This window comes from Mobula hypostoma, chromosome 6, assembly GCF_963921235.1.
Source record: "Mobula hypostoma chromosome 6, sMobHyp1.1, whole genome shotgun sequence".
In the NCBI taxonomy this organism is placed as follows: Eukaryota; Metazoa; Chordata; class Chondrichthyes; order Myliobatiformes; family Myliobatidae; genus Mobula; species Mobula hypostoma.
Window position 1 is genome coordinate 91,635,906 of NC_086102.1, and position 19,092 is coordinate 91,654,997.

Below are 19,092 nucleotides of genomic sequence, written 5' to 3' on the forward strand. Positions count from 1 at the left end.
ACTTACAGTAGGTACGACTCAGTGGTCTATTCTCTCTACAATGATGATTGTGTGGCCAAACACTATCTATAAATTTGCAGATGATTTACAGTTTTTGGTAAAGTGTCAAATGTCAATGAGGAGGCGTACAAGAATGAGATTGGTTGGCTGATTGATTCATGTTGGAACAACAAGCTCGCACTCTATGCCAGCAAGACTAAGTAGTTGATTGTGGGGTGTTAGGAAGGGGAAGTCGGGAGAACACGCCCCAGACCGCATTCAGGAATCAGTGGTGGAAAGGGTGAACACTGTTAAGTTCAAGGATGCCAGCATCTCAGTGAATCATTTCTAGACTTGACATATTGATGGAATCATTAAGAAGGCATGCAGACAGCTCTACTTAGTTAGGAGTTTGAGGAGATTTTGTACGTCATGAGACACTTGCAGATTTATACAGTTCTTGCTGGTTGAGTTATGGATTGGAGGCTCCAGTGCATAGATTGCAATGGCTGCAGAGAATTGTGGACTCAGCCAACCCCATCACGAGCATAACCCTCCCCACCATCAAGGGCCTCAAGAAGGTAGCATCCATCATTAAGGGCCCTCGCCATACTGGGCTTGCTCACTTCTCATTAGTCTCCTCCGGAAGGAGGAATAGGAGCTCAAAGTTTTAACAGCTTTTCCCCCTCTGCCAGCAGATTTCTGAACAGTCCATGGCCACTACCTTGTTATTCCTTTTATACACACTATTTAATTATTTTATAATATGGAGTAGGTTTTATGTCTTTGCACACCACTGATACCACAAAACAAAAAAATTAGTGCTCTTAAGTCAGTGAAAATAAAAAAAAGATGAGGCCTCATCTATGATCTGTCTTCCCTATCTTCAGGAATCCAGTGGTAGAGAACCACCTTGATGTAGTTTTTTCCTGATATTTTTAATATACTGAGGGAATAAATTACCCAGGGTATAAAATCTGACAACAATCAATGTTATCAATGTTCATCTTTACTTTGCATTGAATTGCTTTTTTGAAGTGTGGTGCCATCTGTAGGCCATTTGCAGTAACTGCAGCATTTATTTTGACTACTGCTTCTATTTATAGTTTGGAATTTCTCTGAGGAAAGTAATTTTGCCACATGGAGATAAATGAGACGGAGATGCTGGAATGTAGAGCAGCAAACAATATTCTGGAGGAACTTAGCAATTCAGGTGAAATAGTTGATGTTTTGAGTTGGTCTTAATTGTACATGAAGTGGGCAACAATTTATTTTTAAAATACTGTATGATATTTTAAATTCTCCCACAAAATTAGATAGCTCTCGCTATCCACTCAGGACCTCTTTGGATCTTTCATGCTTCAATCAAATTCTCTTTTATTCTTTTAAATTCCAGTGGATGCAAGCCTAGATTGTCCAACCTATCATAAGACAATTCAACCACTTCACCTATTAGTCTAGCAAACCATCGTGGAGATCATTCCAATGCCTTATCATTCTTCCTTAAGTTAGATCAATACTGTACCCAGTGATTCAGATGTTAACTAACTAGGCAGATACATTAACACCATATAACAGACCTTTTGACAAGTGCATGGGTAGGAAAAGTTTAGAGTGATATGGGCTAAGCACAGGCAAATGGCACTAACAGTTGGGCACCTCGGTGGACACGGACCAGTTGGGCCAAAGGACTGGTTTTTGGGCTGTATAATTCTATATAACTAATGTCCTATATTACCTCCCTCCTTTAGTATTCAAGAAACCAAAAATAACATCAGCCACAGGAATGTGACCAACTGAAGGGAGGAGTGTTAAGACTGGGTGAAGGAAAACATTTAGAAACTGGTAATGTGCTAGAAGGCAGAAAAATATTCCAGACGTTGAGTGAAAATATCATCTGAAGACCAAGCAAAATGGGTGGATATTCCACTTCCCAGTTAAGGTGATGGGAGTTAACATCTAAGAGCTGCTTTATATTAAGACAATCTTAGTGAACTATTGCAAATGCAAAGTAAAGATCTCACAATCTAGGAGAGATAGATCTTAAAAGGGAATGCAAATAAAAAGTAAGGCTGAGAGAACAAGAGATGAACTACAGAAATAGTATGCTAAAATTCCTTATGTGTACATCGAGAATTAAAAAAAGCTTCAGTTAAACACTTGCAAAAATTTTACTGGTGTTGTTTGTAGAGAGTCAGTGTATCAGAAGTTCAAGGTAGATGGTGAACATAACCTAACCTTCTAGTGCAGGCTCATGACCCAAAATATCAACAATTCCACCCCACCCCACAGATGCTTATTGACTAGCTGAGATCCCCCAGCAGTTTGTTTTTAGACCCAAATTCCAGCATATGCTGTCTCCAAATAACATCACCCCTTCGCCATATCTCTTGCTTTGTGTTGTGTACAATCATCTTTTTACTTTGGCCAGAGAATTTGAAGGATTCACAATCCTTTAAATGAAGAAAGAGGATGACTGTTTTATCCCAGGAAGCAATTAAGTAAATCTATGTTGCTTCCTCTGTAAGGCAAGTTCAGAGTACTCTATGTATTTAGTCTTGTCTAAGCCTTGAGTAATACGGCAAGATTTCCTCACTCTAGCATGCTAACAATTGATATTTTCTCTTGTTTCCAAGTTGTATTTGTGTGTTAACCTTTTGTGATTTGTGTACTGGACACTAACAAAATAAGATCAAGAGATTTCTGGATACTAAGGGACTCAGGGGGGAGTCCCTTAGAGGGGGGAGAAGATGGCGGCGCGACAGCAGCGCGCACGGCCGCTTCGGGGATGATGTCTGTTATCTGTCAAGTAGGGGACCTTGCACAATTCTGATTTGATGGAGACAGATGTGAGAGCACGGAGGAACATCTGGAAAACGCCTGAAAAGCAGCTGCTGCTGCTACTGTGTGGTAACCGGAATCTCCGGAGCTGAAGGCCCCGAAATCCTCGGCTTTACGTGTTTCAGCGGCCGGGGAGAGGTCGAAGGCGCTCGGCAGAGGATGGCACTCAGGAGGCTGTATCGGAGAGGCTGGTCGGAAGCTTGAAGTTTTCGGACAGCTGGACTCAGTGTCAGCTGTGGTTGGCTGCTTCCAAGGTATTGGCAGTTGTCGGTGCCTGGAGATTTATGGCAGGGAGTTTCTCCCTTTTGCCGCCTGCTATCGGGGAATCGGGAGTCGATCAACTCGGGACTTTGAGACTTTTTTTTTACTGTGCCCATGGTTTGTTCTTCATCAAATTATGGTACTGCTTTGCACTGCTGTAACTATATGTTATAATTATGTGGTTCTGTCGGTGTTAGTCTTTGGTCTGTCCTGTTTTCTGTGCGTCACTCTGGAGAAACATTGTATCATTTCTTAATGCATGTATGCATTTCTAAATGACAACAAAAGAGGACTGAGTGTTCTCATAATCTAAAAAAATTGATGTGGTAATTGTGCAGAAATGTGAAGCTGTGGATCTTGAGGAATGGTGGAGTAATCTTGAACAGCCACATGGCCTACCCTTTCTTCAAAGTGCAATGTCTTATTTTCTTAGGTCTGTGTCCCTTTGCAAGCCTTTGCAACTGAAATTTGCAACGTCAGCCAACTTGATGTATTTTCCTCTCTTTCTTCTTCTATTTTTATAATGTGGATTGTAATCTGTACATTGCCCAAGCAATGATCTTGTGGCATCTCGTCCGAAGCTATAGACAGTAGAAATTCATAAGTAATTTGATCACAGTTTTTCAAAATTCTCATGCTTGAGAATTATTGCCTCAGATGTTAAGTGGAGTGGATTTGCAGAGAAGAAACCTATCAGAAAAAATACCTTATGAGGGCTGAATTAATGTTGAATGAAGGAACTAAATAAGAAATTTGCATGTCATCAGCCTGGGATGGATGTGAACCCCTGTTGCAGTGGTAAAATAGCTCTCTGCAGTGTGCCAGTTCCATGTTCCTATTTCTAGAACTCAATCAAGTTTTGTCTGGAAGATTAATAGGTGAGAGGTAAACCTGAAAATCTGCTTGTTTAAAAGGTTGACTCCGTGGTGCTGGCCAGAAAATGATACTCTGCAGCCAATTACATCCTGAGTGCCACACTGTGATAAAATTATTCCCAACTTAAAGACTGATTTTAAAAAAACTTCACTGACATTAAGGTACATTGGGATAGCTTAAAGTTGTGCAAAGTGCTCTTGGGAAATCTTCCAGAATTCTACTGCACCAGTCACTTCTTTTACATCCTCTTCCTGGTGGTGCTACTAAATTCTCAGGATCTTAGCTCTACCTCTCTCAATTATTTTCTCATTGTCACATTAACTTTTCTTTTTGACTACCTTAGATCTTCCGATTCACTACAGTCTTTGTAGCATACTGCTGTTTTATGCTAGTATAAATCTAAAGTAATGTAAGTATCTCGCCTGCTCTCTCTAATCCCACCTTCCTCCAAGTTCCTTTCTCCTTTCCTACTCTCCTTTCATCTCTCTCTTAAATCACCTTTCCCACAAACATCAATGTTTTTTTGCTTTCATTGCAACTAGGGCTGCTCTGATACTCCCTTACCTTGGCTGAAACTAATGAATAAATCTTTGGCAGGTTACCTTTGCCAGAATGTAGATTATCCAGCTACTGGACTTTCAACCAACCAGAGAATGCACACTGCAAGATCCTTTGCCCAACAGAGTCTCGACAAACACTGATGAAGGTTTGATCTGCTTTCCACTTCTTGTGCGATATAAATGTTTATGTTTTGATGAATTGTCCTCAACTTGAATTGTTGAACTTAACAGATGACTTAGATGGGAAAATGTTCAAAGACTTTTGGAGGAGTTTTGTGGGTGTGGCTTGCTCTGGCCCACCTGTGCCAATCAATTGTGTAGTTTGAAGCTCTGCCCACAGAAGTCATCTGCAAGCCTTCAAAGATGGCCACATCCCGTTCCCAGCTTTGTCGTCTGTCAGTGCTATTAGTCCTTCTGAATGTTTCTGACAGTCAGCAATATTTAAAACTTACAAATAGCGTAAACTATTAACAGACTTTTAAAATTGTTTTTAAAGTCCAACCTAACATCGAAACAAATAATTAAAAAGATTAAAGCAAATACATACAGATTTTTAAGAAGTGAGATTTAACTCAGTTACTGATAGGCAACACAGTGGTACAGCTCAGAAAGATGCTATCCCAGTCTCCGGCAACCTGGGTTTGATCCTTACCAATGATGCTGTTGGTGTGGAGTTTGCACGTTCTCCCTGTGACTGTGTGGGTTTCCACTGAGAGATTCTGTTTCCTTCTATGTCACAAAGACATGGAATGGACTACAGTAAATTGTTCCATGTGTGTAAGTGAATGCAAAATTGAACGTGGATCAGTACACCACAGGAAGAGACCTTTAAGCACATGAAGTCTATGCCAACCATAATGCCAGCCTATTTAATGTCATCCACCTGCACATGGTCCATATCTATCTTTTCCCTTCCTATTCAAGTCTGTCTAAATGTCTCTCAAACATTGCTATTGTATCTACTTCTACCAGCTACCTTAGTGGCACATTCACTGCACCCAACACTCTTTGGAAAAAGCTCACCCCACACATCTTAAACTTCCCCCTCTCACCTTAAATGCATGCCCTCTAGCATTTGACATTTCTTCCCTGGGATAATAACTCTTGACTATCTACCACATTGATGCCTCTCATAATTCTATAAATTCCTATCAGCTCACCCCTCAGCATCTGACATTCCAACAAAAACAATGCAAGTTTGTTGGGAGTGATGGGAAAATAAAAAGGGATTAATCTAAATTGGTGGTTGATGGTAAGCACAGAATTCCTGTTTCTCTGTGATATGATTCTATAGCTTTAAGACTCCATAACTACGTCAGCCAACAAGATCAGCATTTACAGATACAGAGCTGCTCAGTTTGGGTCACACTTAGAAAAATCCAGTCAAGTCAAACCACCACCCCATTGTTGTTTTGGATTATTTTCTGCACCCGTCTATATTTTAATGATGTACATGTTTGGATCTTCAAATCTCTCTGGACTTCTTTGGTTTCTCCCTTTTGTTATTTAATAACTGGCTGTGATTTTTAGCTGACCTCACGTTTGTCTACTTTGAAGTACAATCGCCAGAGTTTGCTGATTTGCACATTCTGTCAGTGCCATTCCTCCACAGCTTTTCTCCCCTTGGAGACACACCAGTTACCACAGATCTCTGTCACTTGCCAGTTCCATGTTGAAACCTTGAATTGTGTTAGATATGGACATAACATCAATTAACCAGATGTATCTGGTATTTTTACTACATTGACTATATATGTCTTTCGTGTATGGAAGGTAGAACAGTACAGCATTGGAACAGGTCTGCAGTTGACGATGTTGCTAATAATGCCTAATTAAACTAATTCCTTTGTACTCCTCCATTCTCTGAAGGTTCAGGGCCTATCATAGAACCTCTTAAAGCCGCTATCTTATCTGTCTCCATCACCAATCCTGATAGCACATTCCAGTCACTCACCACTCTGTGTAAAAGAATACCTGCTCCTCATATCTCCTTTGAACTTTGCCCTCTCACCTTAAACATATAACCCTGTGAAAAGATAACCACTCACAATTTTATTAAATTTTATCAGGTCTCCCCTCAGCTTAGGAAATAACCCATCTTCGTCTTATGGCAATGTCATCTAATCCAGGTAACATCCTGGTAAACCATTTCTGCACCCTCTCCAAGGCCTCTCCATCCTTCCAATAATGGAATGACCAGAAATGAATGCAAAACTTCAGATGCTATCTAACCAAAGTTTTATAAACCTGCAGTATCATTTCCTGACTCTTTAATTTGGTGTCTCGACTAATAAAGACTAATACGCCTTCTTTAGCACCTTATCAGCTTGTGTGGCCACTTTCAGGGGAGCATGGACTTGGACTCCAAGATCTCTTTGACCATTAAAACTAAGGCTCCTGCTGTTAACAGTGTACTGTACTGCTACATTACATTTGATCTCCTAAAGTCCAACACCTCACACTTATTCGAATCTAAATCCATTCCTCCACCCATACCTGCAACTAATCTATCTCCCACCGTATCTTTCAAGAGCCTTTTACGCTATCCATAATGCCATCAATCTTTGCATCATTTGCTAAGTGTGTGCGTGTGTGCGTGTGTGTGTGTGTGTGTGTGTGTGTGCGTGTGTGTGTGTGTGTGTGTGTGTGCGTGTGTGTGTGTGTGTGCGTGTGTGTGTGTGCGTGTGTGTGTGTGCGTGCGTGTGTGTGTGTGCGTGTGTGTGTGTGTGTGTGTGTGTGCGTGCGTGTGTGTGTGTGTGTGTGTGTGTGTGTGTGTGTGTGTGTGTATTGTTACATTGTGAGTGTAGATCTGACTGGGGTGTAACTCTTCTGTCTTTTTGTTAATAGGGCCCCATATACCTAAAGGTTCAGGACTATCCCCTGGAACGGCATGAATCAAGGGGGCTGAACTTCACAGAGGAACAAGCCCACTGGACTATTCCCCTGAATGAAGTTAATATTGTCTGTGATGTTGCTACAATCAAAGGTAATTCCCTTACACCCACAAATAGCAAAAAGCTGACTTCTCTCAGCTGCTCTGTTCTACAGTACCTTTTCCATTGGTGTTAAAACCTCTCGAGTCTTGTTGCAAGTCTTTTGTATTCCTATCAAATCAGGGCATAGAGCAAGTGGATGTCCACAGTTTTTTTTCCCCAAGTAGAGTAGTCTAAAACTAGAGAGCATAGGTTTATGGTGAAAGTGGGAAGGTTTAAAAGTGATGTGAGGGGTAAAATCTTTCCATACAGAGGATGATGGGCATGGGGAACAGGCTGCCAAAGGAGGGTACAATACAATTTAGAGGGATATGGCCCATACAGAAGCAAATGGGACTAACTCAGTCCTTGATTAGCACAAACAAATTGGACTAGAGAGCCTGTTTCCATGCTTTGTAATTCTATGATTCTTATAGTTAACAAGGTACAAGAAAAGAGAAGCAGGCTGTCAAAGTGTGGATGGAGTCCAAATCCTGTGGAATTATTTAGCAGGAAATTCTTTTATAATCTTTCTGTGCTGTGGTGTTCTATGACTCTGTGACTCTATTCTATGACTCTAATGTAGTAGAGTTCAACTAGAGGACCACAAATTTCAATGTGATAATCTGTGTTAGTGATGTTAGCTGGGATGCCACTGTTTTTTTTCAAAATTCCCAGGAGTTATTTTATCCACCAAAAGGAGCCAGTTTAATGGCATATTCCTTCAGAACCGCATTGGACTGTCAGTCTGGAATATCACACTGATCTGGATTAAGGGTTAATCTTCTGAAGGATAAGTGTGTACCCTCCAGGCACAGTTGGTCCTCAGAAGATGCATTAATGAGTGTTCAGTGGCAACAAATCCATTGGTTCCCAAGATCTTTCCCCTGCTCCCAAAACCCTTTCCTTCTTCCCATGGCTCAGATTTGGCTGAATCCTTTAGGGAACAGATCATCAGTATCAGTAATGCAGTTGAAGATTTTAAAAGTTGAAGAACAATGTCTGTTTAGCAATGAGTAGGCAATTTCTACTGTTCTTTCACAGTTGCCTTCTGTTGTACTTCTGACAAGTGTGGTGACAGAGCACTGAATGGTAGACACTGTCAGTTGCTGTCAACAAAGGGAAATATGTTTAGATGTGAACCATTGACAGCAACAGCTTGTTAACCTAGGAACATCCTGGGGTTAGTGCTGAAATAGGATATCTGCATGCCTTCATCTTTGTGGATCAGTGAGATATGTAATGAATAATGTCGGTGATGGGTCACATTTTTCAGGCTCCAGTCCTACAGGGAATTCTTGATGTGATGTATCTGGTGGGACAGGCTACCATTATGGCATTATTCACAATAAACTACCAGCTGGCATGCATGGTTCATACTTGACTAGGAATTGTGGGCTTCGTATGCCATACTCCTCTACTAGTGGAGACACAAGAGACTGCAAATGCTGAAATCTAGAGCAACAAACAAAACATTGGAGGAATTCAGTGGCTCTGGCAGCGTATATAGAGGAAAATAGGTAGTCAATGTTTCAAGTCAAAACCCTTTATCTGGACTGCAGATGAAACAGTCTAGATGAAGGGTTTTGCCTGAAATATCAGCTGTCCATTTCCTTCCACCAATGCTGTCTCATCCACAGAGTTCCTCCTGCAATTAGTTTTTTTGTTCTCATACTAGTTACAGCTTCAGAAAAACAAGGCTAGGGAGAAGGCTCCCAAGCAGTTAATGAAAATTGTTAAATAAACATTTGGCATTTATGTAAATTTTCTTTATGTGAGAAAATTATGTAAGCAATGTAGTGGCCAATTTGTTGACAATAAGATCTCTCAAACAGAAGTGACGTAGTGCTTCACTGCTGTTGGTTGAGTGAGTGAGGTAGACCAAAAAGCCAGTGAGGATGGTGTCAAGAGATCTTTTAACTCCATTTGAGAGAGCGGAAGGGTCTTGGCTTAATGTCTCAATGAAAGTGTAGTGTTTCTGACAATGAAGCATAGGGATGACTTTATAAAGGTGTATAATAAAATCATGAAGGGACATAGATAGGGTAAATGCACCCAGTCCTTTTCCCAGGGAAAGGGAACCCAAAAACTAGTGGACATCCAGTAAGTTTAAGGTGACAGGGAAAGGATTTAATAGGGACAGGGGGCATCCTCTTCACTTAGAGTGTGATGCATCCATGGGACAAGCTGTTAGACGAAGTAGTTGAGATGGGTACAATAACAACATTTAAAGGTCTCTTGAGCAAGTACATAGATAGAGAAAGGTTTAGAGGGAGATGGACTAAATGCAGGCAAATAGGGCTGGCTTTGATAGGCAGGGATAAATTGGGCTGAAGTGCCTGTTTCCATGTTCTGTCATTCTCAGCTGAGGTTTTTATAGAGCTTTCACATTCTGAGTTGAGAGTGCTGGCCACTGAATATCAACAGATTGTGGCTGAATTGTATTTATAGTGGGATAGTGGATTCATTAGTGCTGTACTTCTATCAACACTTTTTACGAAGTATGATGAGGTCATAAAAATATTTCACGTTGAGCAGAGCTAATGGGGTGTGTCCAACCATCTGCACTGTGACCAAAGTCATTGTACAGGCAGAATTGAGCTCAACACACAATCCCACTTGTGCCTTAAATAAAGCAACATACATCAAAGTTGCTGGTGAACGCAGCAGGCCAAGCAGCATCTATAGGAAGAGGCGCAGTCGACGTTTCAGGCCGAGACCCTTCGTCAGGACTAACTGAAGGAAGAGTGAGTAAGGGATTTGAAAGCTGGAGGGGGAGGGGGAGATGCAAAATGATAGGAGAAGACAGGAGGGGGAGGGATAGAGCCGAGAGCTGGACAGCTGATAGGCAAAAGGGGATACGAGAGGATCATGGGACAGGAGGCCTAGGGAGAAAGACGGGGGGGGGTGACCCAGAGGATGGGCAAGAGGTATATTCAGAGGGACAGAGGGAGAAAAAGGAGAGTGAGAGAAAGAATGTGTGCATAAAAAGGAGTAACAGCTGGGGTACGAGGGGGAGGTGGGGCCTAGCGGAAGTTAGAGAAGTCAATGTTCATGCCATCAGGTTGGAGGCTACCCAGACGGAATATAAGGTGTTGTTCCTCCATCTGCAGAATTCCTGTTGTTTGTGCCTTAAATAAAATGGGCAGGAGTCAGAATAAGTCAATGCTTGAGATTCAGTCTGTTGTTTTTGGCAACGGGAGAAAAGCAATTAGCTAATTACAAATGAAACTATAATCTTATGATTGTTAAAATCTGTAATTATTCTCCCACCCTCTGTCACTATCTCCACCCTCCCTCCCTCACCTGGCTCCATCTGTCCATCATCCCATTCCTCACCTGGATCTATCTATCATGCACCAGCTACTACCTCAGCCTTCCCCCTCACATTTTTATATTTTCTCCCCTTTACGCTCTCGGTCCTGATGCAGGGTCTTGTCCCAAAGCAACACCTTCCCCTTGACATCACAGATCTCAGACACACTAAGATCCTTCAGTAGCTCAAATCCTCCAGCATGTGCAGTCTCTTGTGTCTGCATCTTTACATTCTTAGGAGGTTGAGGAGATTCAGCATGTCACTGAATATTCTAACAAACTTCATCTGACATTTCTCTGCCTATGTCTGCAACCTATCTATATCCCACTGTATCCATAACACTACCTGCCTTCATGTCGTCTATAAGCATACTAAGCCACCCATCTAAGTTTTCATCCAGGTCATTTATATACATCACAAACAGCAGAAGGCCCAGTGTGGATCACTGCAGGACACCACTAGTCACAGATCTCCGAGAATAAGTCTCATCAACCACGACCCTCTGCCTTCTATGTGCAAGGCAATTCTGAATCTAAATGGGGGATCTTGTCAAATGCATTACTAAATCCATGTAGAGAACATCCACTGTTCTATCTTCATCAATCACCTTTGTCATTTCCTCAAAGTACTCTAATCAAGTCAGTAAGATGTGGCCTGCCTGGCATAAATCCATGCTGACTGTCCCTAATTCGCCGTGATCTTAAAATGCTCATAAATCTTATCCCTAAGATTTCTTTCCTACTCTAGACATGAGACTCACCAGTCTATAGTTCCCTATTAGCCCTATTTCCTTTCCTGAATAATAGAACAAAATTAGTTTCTGTTGAAGCAATCTTGTTGCATTGTGCTCTGATATGGCAATTCAAATGTGCAGAAACATCAGAAGTTGCAAAGAGTAGTGGAATCAGCCTAATACATCACAGGTACATTCTTCCCCACTATTGATAGTGTCTACAGAATCTCTGCCTCAAGAAGGCCTCTATCATCAAAGATCCCCACCATCTTCTCACAGCTGCTATTGGGCAGGAAATATAGAAAGTCCCACACCACCAGGTTCAAGAACAGCTGCTTCCTTTCAATCATTCAGTTCTTGAACCGTACTGCACCACCCTAATCACTACTCAGTATAGAAACACTACGACCCCTTTGCACTACAATCGACTTTTATTTGTTTTATTTAGTGTTCTTTCTTGTACAATTTTGTATAATTTATGTTTTTCTTGTGAATGTTGTCTATCTGATGCTGTGAATCTATGTTTCTTTTGCAAGTAAGTTTTTTATTGCAACCGTGCATACATGTACTTGTGCATATGGCTATAAACCTTGACCTTGATTCTACAAATAAATCTTGCTGGGTTACCAAACTGAACCTTTGTAGAATGTGTACACTGATATACTGTTATCACACACAGGTGAAACCACTGATACCATATACGTGACTACATGTAATCCAGTCTCTCTGTACTCAATGGACGTGCCTGGCAGCAACATACAGTACGTGGATTTGTATGACATCTTTCCCCGGAATACCAGTCGTGTGTGGCAGCCCTTGGTAACGGCGGCTCCACTGGGTCAACCACTCCACAACCAAGTCATATTACACGAGGAGCAGGTATCTAATGCACTTGGACATTTTCAGCAGTCCGTTCTTATGAAGCAGCAGTTCATAGATAGATAGATAGATATACTTTATTAATCCCAAGGGAAATTTGGTTTCGTTACAGCCGCACCAACCAAGAATAGAGCGTAAATATAGCAATACAAAAAACCCCAACAATCAAACAACAAAATGCAAATTATCTCAGATGGAAAATAAGTCCAGGACCAGTCTATTGGCTCAGGGTGTCTGACCCTCCACGGGAGGAGCTGCAAGTTCGATGGCCACAGGCAGGAACGACCTCCCGTGCCGCCGAGTGTTGTATCACGGTGGAATGTGGCCGAAGTCCAACAGTAAAAAGTTCAGTCTCCAGTCTGCAAACACGTTCCTCGATCGTAATATACCCCGGATTGCACCATCCGTTATTAGCCAGATCAGTCAGCACCCCACTCCTTCACGCCGCTTACCGCTCTTGGTGCACTTCCGGTCAGGTGGAACGGTATTACCCACCGAACTCCTCTTCTCCAAAAGTCTCTGTTGTCTCGACCCAGACCTCTTTCCTCGGCTGTGTGATCCCTCTCTGTGTGTTTTCCTCCGGATTTCAGCAGGGGAGTCTGCCGCTCTGTTCGCTAAGCCGACTGGAATTTGCTGGTCCATGGAATACACAATGCGACCTTGCTTCTATCCCACGTGTCGGGATGTAACCATTTCCAGCGCTAAAGAAAACCCAAATAAAACTCTCTCTACTAGCATATTAGAGAGTGCGGCTTCGACGTGTTACCGTGAGAAACAAAATACAAAAAATAATGTAAATTAAAAAGTAAGAAGAAGAAAATAAAAGAATAGATCGGAACAGCTGTACCAGGCTGCATGCACAACCGGCGCATGCACACTAAGTTCATGTTTTACACTAATTTCAGAGATGCAAAGCAAAATATAAAATGCTCGCTTCCCAGACTGAGCAAGCACATTCCATAATCTCCATTGTATGAAAGATAGAAATTTACAACTTGGCACAACCAATTCTTCCCAGTGCTTTTGCTTCGTCTGCTCAAATAGTCCAAATCATATTTACCTCCCCATCAATTCCCCTTTCGCTCCCGTGACTGGCAACAATGAATACAGAATTGAGTCAGGTTTTATAAAAAACAAACAAACATTTATTAAACTCTGCTCAAAAAAAAACGAAATGTATTTAAACGACTAACTTAACCGGAAGTTAACTACTATACAGCAACTCTGGAACCGTTCTTAAAAGGGTAAATGCGAAAACAGTTCTTAAGGTGGTAAATTTGAACACAGTTCTTAGAATGGTAAATTCGAAAGTCCAAGAGATTTATACAGTCAATTAGGAGAGACTTTCCTGAAGTAAAGAATTTCTCGAAGACATCACATTACACCTGATCCCAGCCGGAACGTGCCTTGTCTGCAGGATTCACAATGACGGGAAAAAAAACGGTTTAAAGGAACTGACCTTTTCCTCTGGAGAATAGACACTGCACTATCCTTCCTACTTCAGCAGGGGATATATCAGTTGCAGGTCACTTTTTCTTGAACGAAGATTCAATATAGGTTCATCCTCTCCAAAACCGCCAAATGATATCAGCTTTACTCGACTCTGTGAATTCCTGTACTTTGGTTAGGTCTTCACTCTCCAATACTACTTACAATACTAAGTAGAACTCCACTTTAAAACAAAACTGCATCATAAGCTGAATGCGCAGCAAAACGGAGTATCTAACACAAAACTAGACTGGAAAACTAACTGCGTCACATCAGGGGTCTCCTTTATATACCTGTTGAGAACAGGTCATCATGTGACTGCACTGGCGGGAAAATTACATCATGTGACCTCTGCGAGACCATTACATCATGCTGATAGGACACTCAATTACATCATGGTCTTAAGGCAGTCACAAGAGATCCATGAGGTATGTAACACCTCCCTGTCCGATTTAATCTTGAGTATTAATATTGTTTCTGTTTCAAGCATGGAAGTGCTTTATAGAACCTCACACTTACGAAAAGTGTTCCTGCTCTCCATTCTAAACCTCTTGTTTTGGCTATAGCTAATAAGCCTTCCATTAATATTAACAAGATTCTTTTATCTTGTTGTATTTGAAATCTTCACATGCTTTCAGCATTTCAGGTCAAACCATCTGCAATTCCTTTCCCACCACTGATTCTGTGCGAGCCACTAAGTTCCTCCAGCAGATTGTTGCATGGTTTCATGTAGATAGGTGCTTGATGGTCAGCACTGGCGCTGTGGGCTGCAGGGTCTGTTTCCAAAATGTATGAATCTATGACTTTCACTTTGGTGCCATGTGATTGCGCCTTTAAATTTGCAGCAAAGACACTCCCACTGGCACCAGGTCTTTAGACACTGCATTAAATGCATCTCGGCCCAGTTACCTCTGAGCATTTGCCCTGGTTTGCTGCATTTCCATTCTCAGATTTCTTTTGTAGCTGTAGTCTTGAATCAGATTGGTTTGGCGTCAGATGTATGCTGGAGTGAACTATTCAGAACCCTTCGATCTGTTAAGATTCATCTTTCTGCCTCTTTGACATTTACTAGTTGTTACCTTACCTCTGCACATAGGGAGAAACACCAGCCTCAGACCTTGGTACCAACAGGAAGAGCATGTGTCATTGTGGGAGCTTGCACCAGGAAATCCTGGCCTCTGCATTCCCTGTAATGTTGACATATATTCCTGGGAGAACGGCAGGAAATCCATAGAAATTTCCATCCCCTTCCACACCTGTAAGCTGCGTGTGTTAATAGCAAGTGTGAACTCCCAAACTACTTATGTTGTTAACTGCTGCTTGTCTGAGATTGCAAATTTTCATCATTAAGCAATGACTGGAAGTGGATGCAGTACTACAAAACAGTGCTAGACCAACTCTGGATCCCCAGAGAGCAAACTGATGCTGACTATCTGCCCCAGACAGGAATAGGAAACATAACAATAGGCAACAGTTAGAACAATGAAAATATAAGCACAGCGTTCAAAGTGTTTGGACTGTTCTGTCTCACAGTCAAGTTCAGTCATTTACAGGATCCTTGCCAAGAAAAAGGTTCAAATTAGGGGTGCCCTTTCTATGGCAACCAAATGCAGGGGCCAGGTGTATTGAAATCAAGGACCCTATTGGAACAAACCTCTGGCCTACTTAGTTACATTTCAATTTACATTTTGTAGAGTGGACCACACTGGCAAGGTGATGCTGTCTCTGGCAAAATGAATCAGCCACAGTGGGTGGGTCTCGAGTCGCAAACAAGTTAATCATATGATGGATGACAGGTTCCCCCTCTTTGGAGAATACCTGTGCCTCACCGCTCCAACAACCCATGTTTGATCCTGACCTCCAGTGCTTCCTCTCTGGAACTTGGCACATTCTTCCTGCAACTGAGTGGGTTCTTCCGGGTGCCCTGGTTTCATCCCACATCCCAAAGATGTTCGTATTAGTGGATTAAATGTCTGCTGTAAATTGCCCCTATTGGTAGGAAAATCTGGAGGAGTTGATGGGTTTTAGTGAGAGAGTACATTACAGAGAAATAAGTGGGAGACTAAGATTGATAGGGTTGCTTGGAACTATTGTAAGTAAGTTCGCAAGGTTTTAACAACTAAATGGAAACTTTAATGGTTGGGTTACACAATTTAATTCCATATGCTGATGAAACAAATACTCAGTTGCTGAGTGGCAGATGTCATGCACATTACAATGTTGTCAGAAGCTATGTTTTGAGAAGATAAATAAAGTAGGCACATTACTTCAAAAATTAGAATCTAAATAAAATAGAACCACAAGGTAGAAGGTTATGCTGATAGTGAACAATGACAAGAGATTCCAATGGAGTATAATCTTCAGCAAACAATCTTTGGAGGAACTCAGCGGGTCAGGCAGCATCTGTGGAGGGAAATTCAGATTTATAAAAGGTTTCAACCCAGAGTCAAAATTCCCACCAAAGATGCGACCTGACCCACTGAGTTTCTCCAGCATAGAACGTAGAACAGTACAACAAAGCAGGCCCACGATGTTGTGCTGACTTATATAAACTTACTCTACAATCAATCTAACCCTTCCCTCTTACACAGCTCATAATACTCCAAAGCAACATATACAAAATACTGGAGGAACTCAGCAAGTCAGGCAGCATCTATGGAAAAGAGTAAACAGTTGACATTTCGGGCTAAGGCCCTTCTTCAGGAGTACTCCATTTTTCTTACTCCCATGTGCCTATTTCAGAGTCTTTAAAATGTCCCTGTTGTATCAGCCTCTACCACCGTGCCTGGCTGTGTTCCAGGCACCCACCACACTGTGTAAAAAAACCTACCTCTGCTAAGTTTTCCTCCACTCACCTTAAATTGATGGCCTCTGGTGTTGGCCATCGCCAACCTGGGAAAAAGGTGCTGGCAGTCTACTCTATCCATGCGTCTTATAACCTTATACACCTCTTATCAATTCACTTCTTATTTTCCTTCACTCCAAAGAGAAAAACACTACTTTGTTCACCTTTTTCTCATAAGACATAAGGCATCTTCATCTCAAAAGAACACACACAACTCAGGAACTCAGCAGGCCAGGCAGCATCTATGGGGAAAAAAATACAGTCGACGTTTTGGGCCGAGACCCTTCAGCATCTTCATTTGCAATGTTTTGTGTCTCCTTAATCCTTGGTAAAGTCTGATTAGGTAAAGTGGATTTTATGCTTTCTGTGTATCCTTTGTAAGTATGTGTAAAAACCACACATGAGAAAACTCTTCCACAAGATCAGTCTTCAAAACCAAATCTGTGGTGTTTGCACTATATCTGTCCACCTCCAACTTGTTAGCATCAGTAGGCAGCCTAGTACAGTGAGCAGCAAATTCCTTGCTACAGCACCAGAAAGAAGCTGAATCAAATATCAGGCTACAATTTGAAGCTGTGCTCACTTGCCTGTTATAATTTGCATCCTTACTGGGAGCATCATGGCCCTGAACTTGATACAAAGCTCATTAAGTGGTGCCATATTTGTAATCATTCAAAGCTGTTGCAAGCTGTCTCAACAGGACATTGATTGAAATACTCCTGTAAAATTGGTTATTACATAACTGCATCAAGCTTTATTTGAGTCCTGAAGCAGAGAGGGCATGATAAGAATATTAACGCTGCTCTTAGAGGGAGAGAGAAAGAGATAGCTCCTTGTACAACATTCAGACTAGTTCATTTTAATAGTATGTATATATCACCGTATACGACACTGCGATTCATTTTCTTGTGGGCATGCTTAATAAATCCCATAACCTTAATAGAATCAATGAAAGTCCACATTCACAGGACAACAACCAGTGTGAAAAAAGACAACTAGCTATGCAAATACAAAAAGAAAATAATAATAATAGTAAATTAATAAATAAGCAATAAATATCAAGAACATGAGATGAGGAGCCCCTGCAAGTGAGTCCGTAGATTCAGCTGTGTGAAAACCATAGTTTGCAATCATTTAATTCCTGTTGCATTGTTACACCATTTTAAATTAACGTTTGCAATCACCAGAAGAACATCCCTGCTCAGGTGAGTAGGATGAGATAAAGTCGACTGGGAAAAGACGCTTGTGTAAATAGCCAGATTGCTTTTGTGCTGCATGGAAAACACAAAGGAAAGCCTTTCCGTTTTGGTTGGTATTTAGGGGTGAAATACAATGTAGTGCAATCAGAAACATGTTTTATGTTGCTGCCCCAGATTGGAAAGAGTGCTGGAGGCATCACTGAAATATCATTAGAAATTGTTTTGAAGAATTTCTGGACTCTGCTAGAGCTCCCACCAGGTGACCTAGTTAGATTCTGGAATAGCAATGTTTCATCCTCACAAACAACCTCTTGCAGGTGAGCTAACTGCCATTCTGCACAGCCCCCGCGAGCTTTCTGCTCTTTCCTGTGGATGTTTTTCTTTGGCATGAAGGTCTTTGGTATTCTGAGCACCCTCATGAGCAGAGAGTGGAGCAGATCTCTGCTAGAGCTTTCACATATCACAGCAACCTGCCACCTTGCCTGCAATGGGATATGCATTTTAAGGTTTCCTTCTCTTCCCCCTCCTGTCCTAATGACCTGCCCATCATCACCTTCTCGTCCCCCACCTCCTTCCCTTCATTCCTATTAAATTCCTACTTTTTCAGCCCTATGCCTCTTCCATCTGTCACCTTTCAGCTTCTCACATCATTTCCTTTCATCCAGTAGGTTTCCGCAAATGAAGCAAAGTGAGGCGTTTTATGTTTAATGAAACCTGTAACACATTTTATTGAACTCCAAAACCTAAGCCCAAAAACATGCTAGAAATCTTTTCACAATCACGTCATCATGTCAGACCAGCCTCTTAAAGTGAAACCCCAACTCAATGTTGCTGGTTGTGAATTATGTACCCTACACAGATCCCAACCGCCCAGAATTTACTAAAACTGGAATTGAGGGTCTGTCTGAAGCTTGGACAAGCTGCCTGGCATGGGTCTGGTGTTGCATGGGTGGAAGAACAGCAGGTGTCTTTGGCTCGCTCATGGTCATGTTGTGAAGCCAGGGATACTCCAGATCTTGTTGGGCTGGTGATAGACCGAAGTGCTTTCATGTTTACCCCTCTTATCTGTGATAAAAGTATTTTTTTCCCATTCCAAGATGCGGAATGGGCCATCAACCTAAGGGAATGTTGGTGTGCATCATG

The 19,092-nt window shown here is 41.7% G+C and overlaps 1 protein-coding gene across 1 annotated transcript in view; it reads left to right on the forward strand.

Annotated features, from left to right (window-relative positions):
- The window catches only part of vwa8 (von Willebrand factor A domain containing 8), a 485,234-nt gene that overhangs the window by 322,657 nt on the left and 143,485 nt on the right, over positions 1–19,092 (forward strand). The window contains exons 27-29 of the mRNA XM_063051192.1: positions 4,555–4,663; positions 7,365–7,503; positions 12,218–12,417. Of these exons, the coding sequence (XP_062907262.1) occupies positions 4,555–4,663; positions 7,365–7,503; positions 12,218–12,417 (448 nt within the window). The remainder of the gene's footprint in view (positions 1–4,554; positions 4,664–7,364; positions 7,504–12,217; positions 12,418–19,092) is intronic.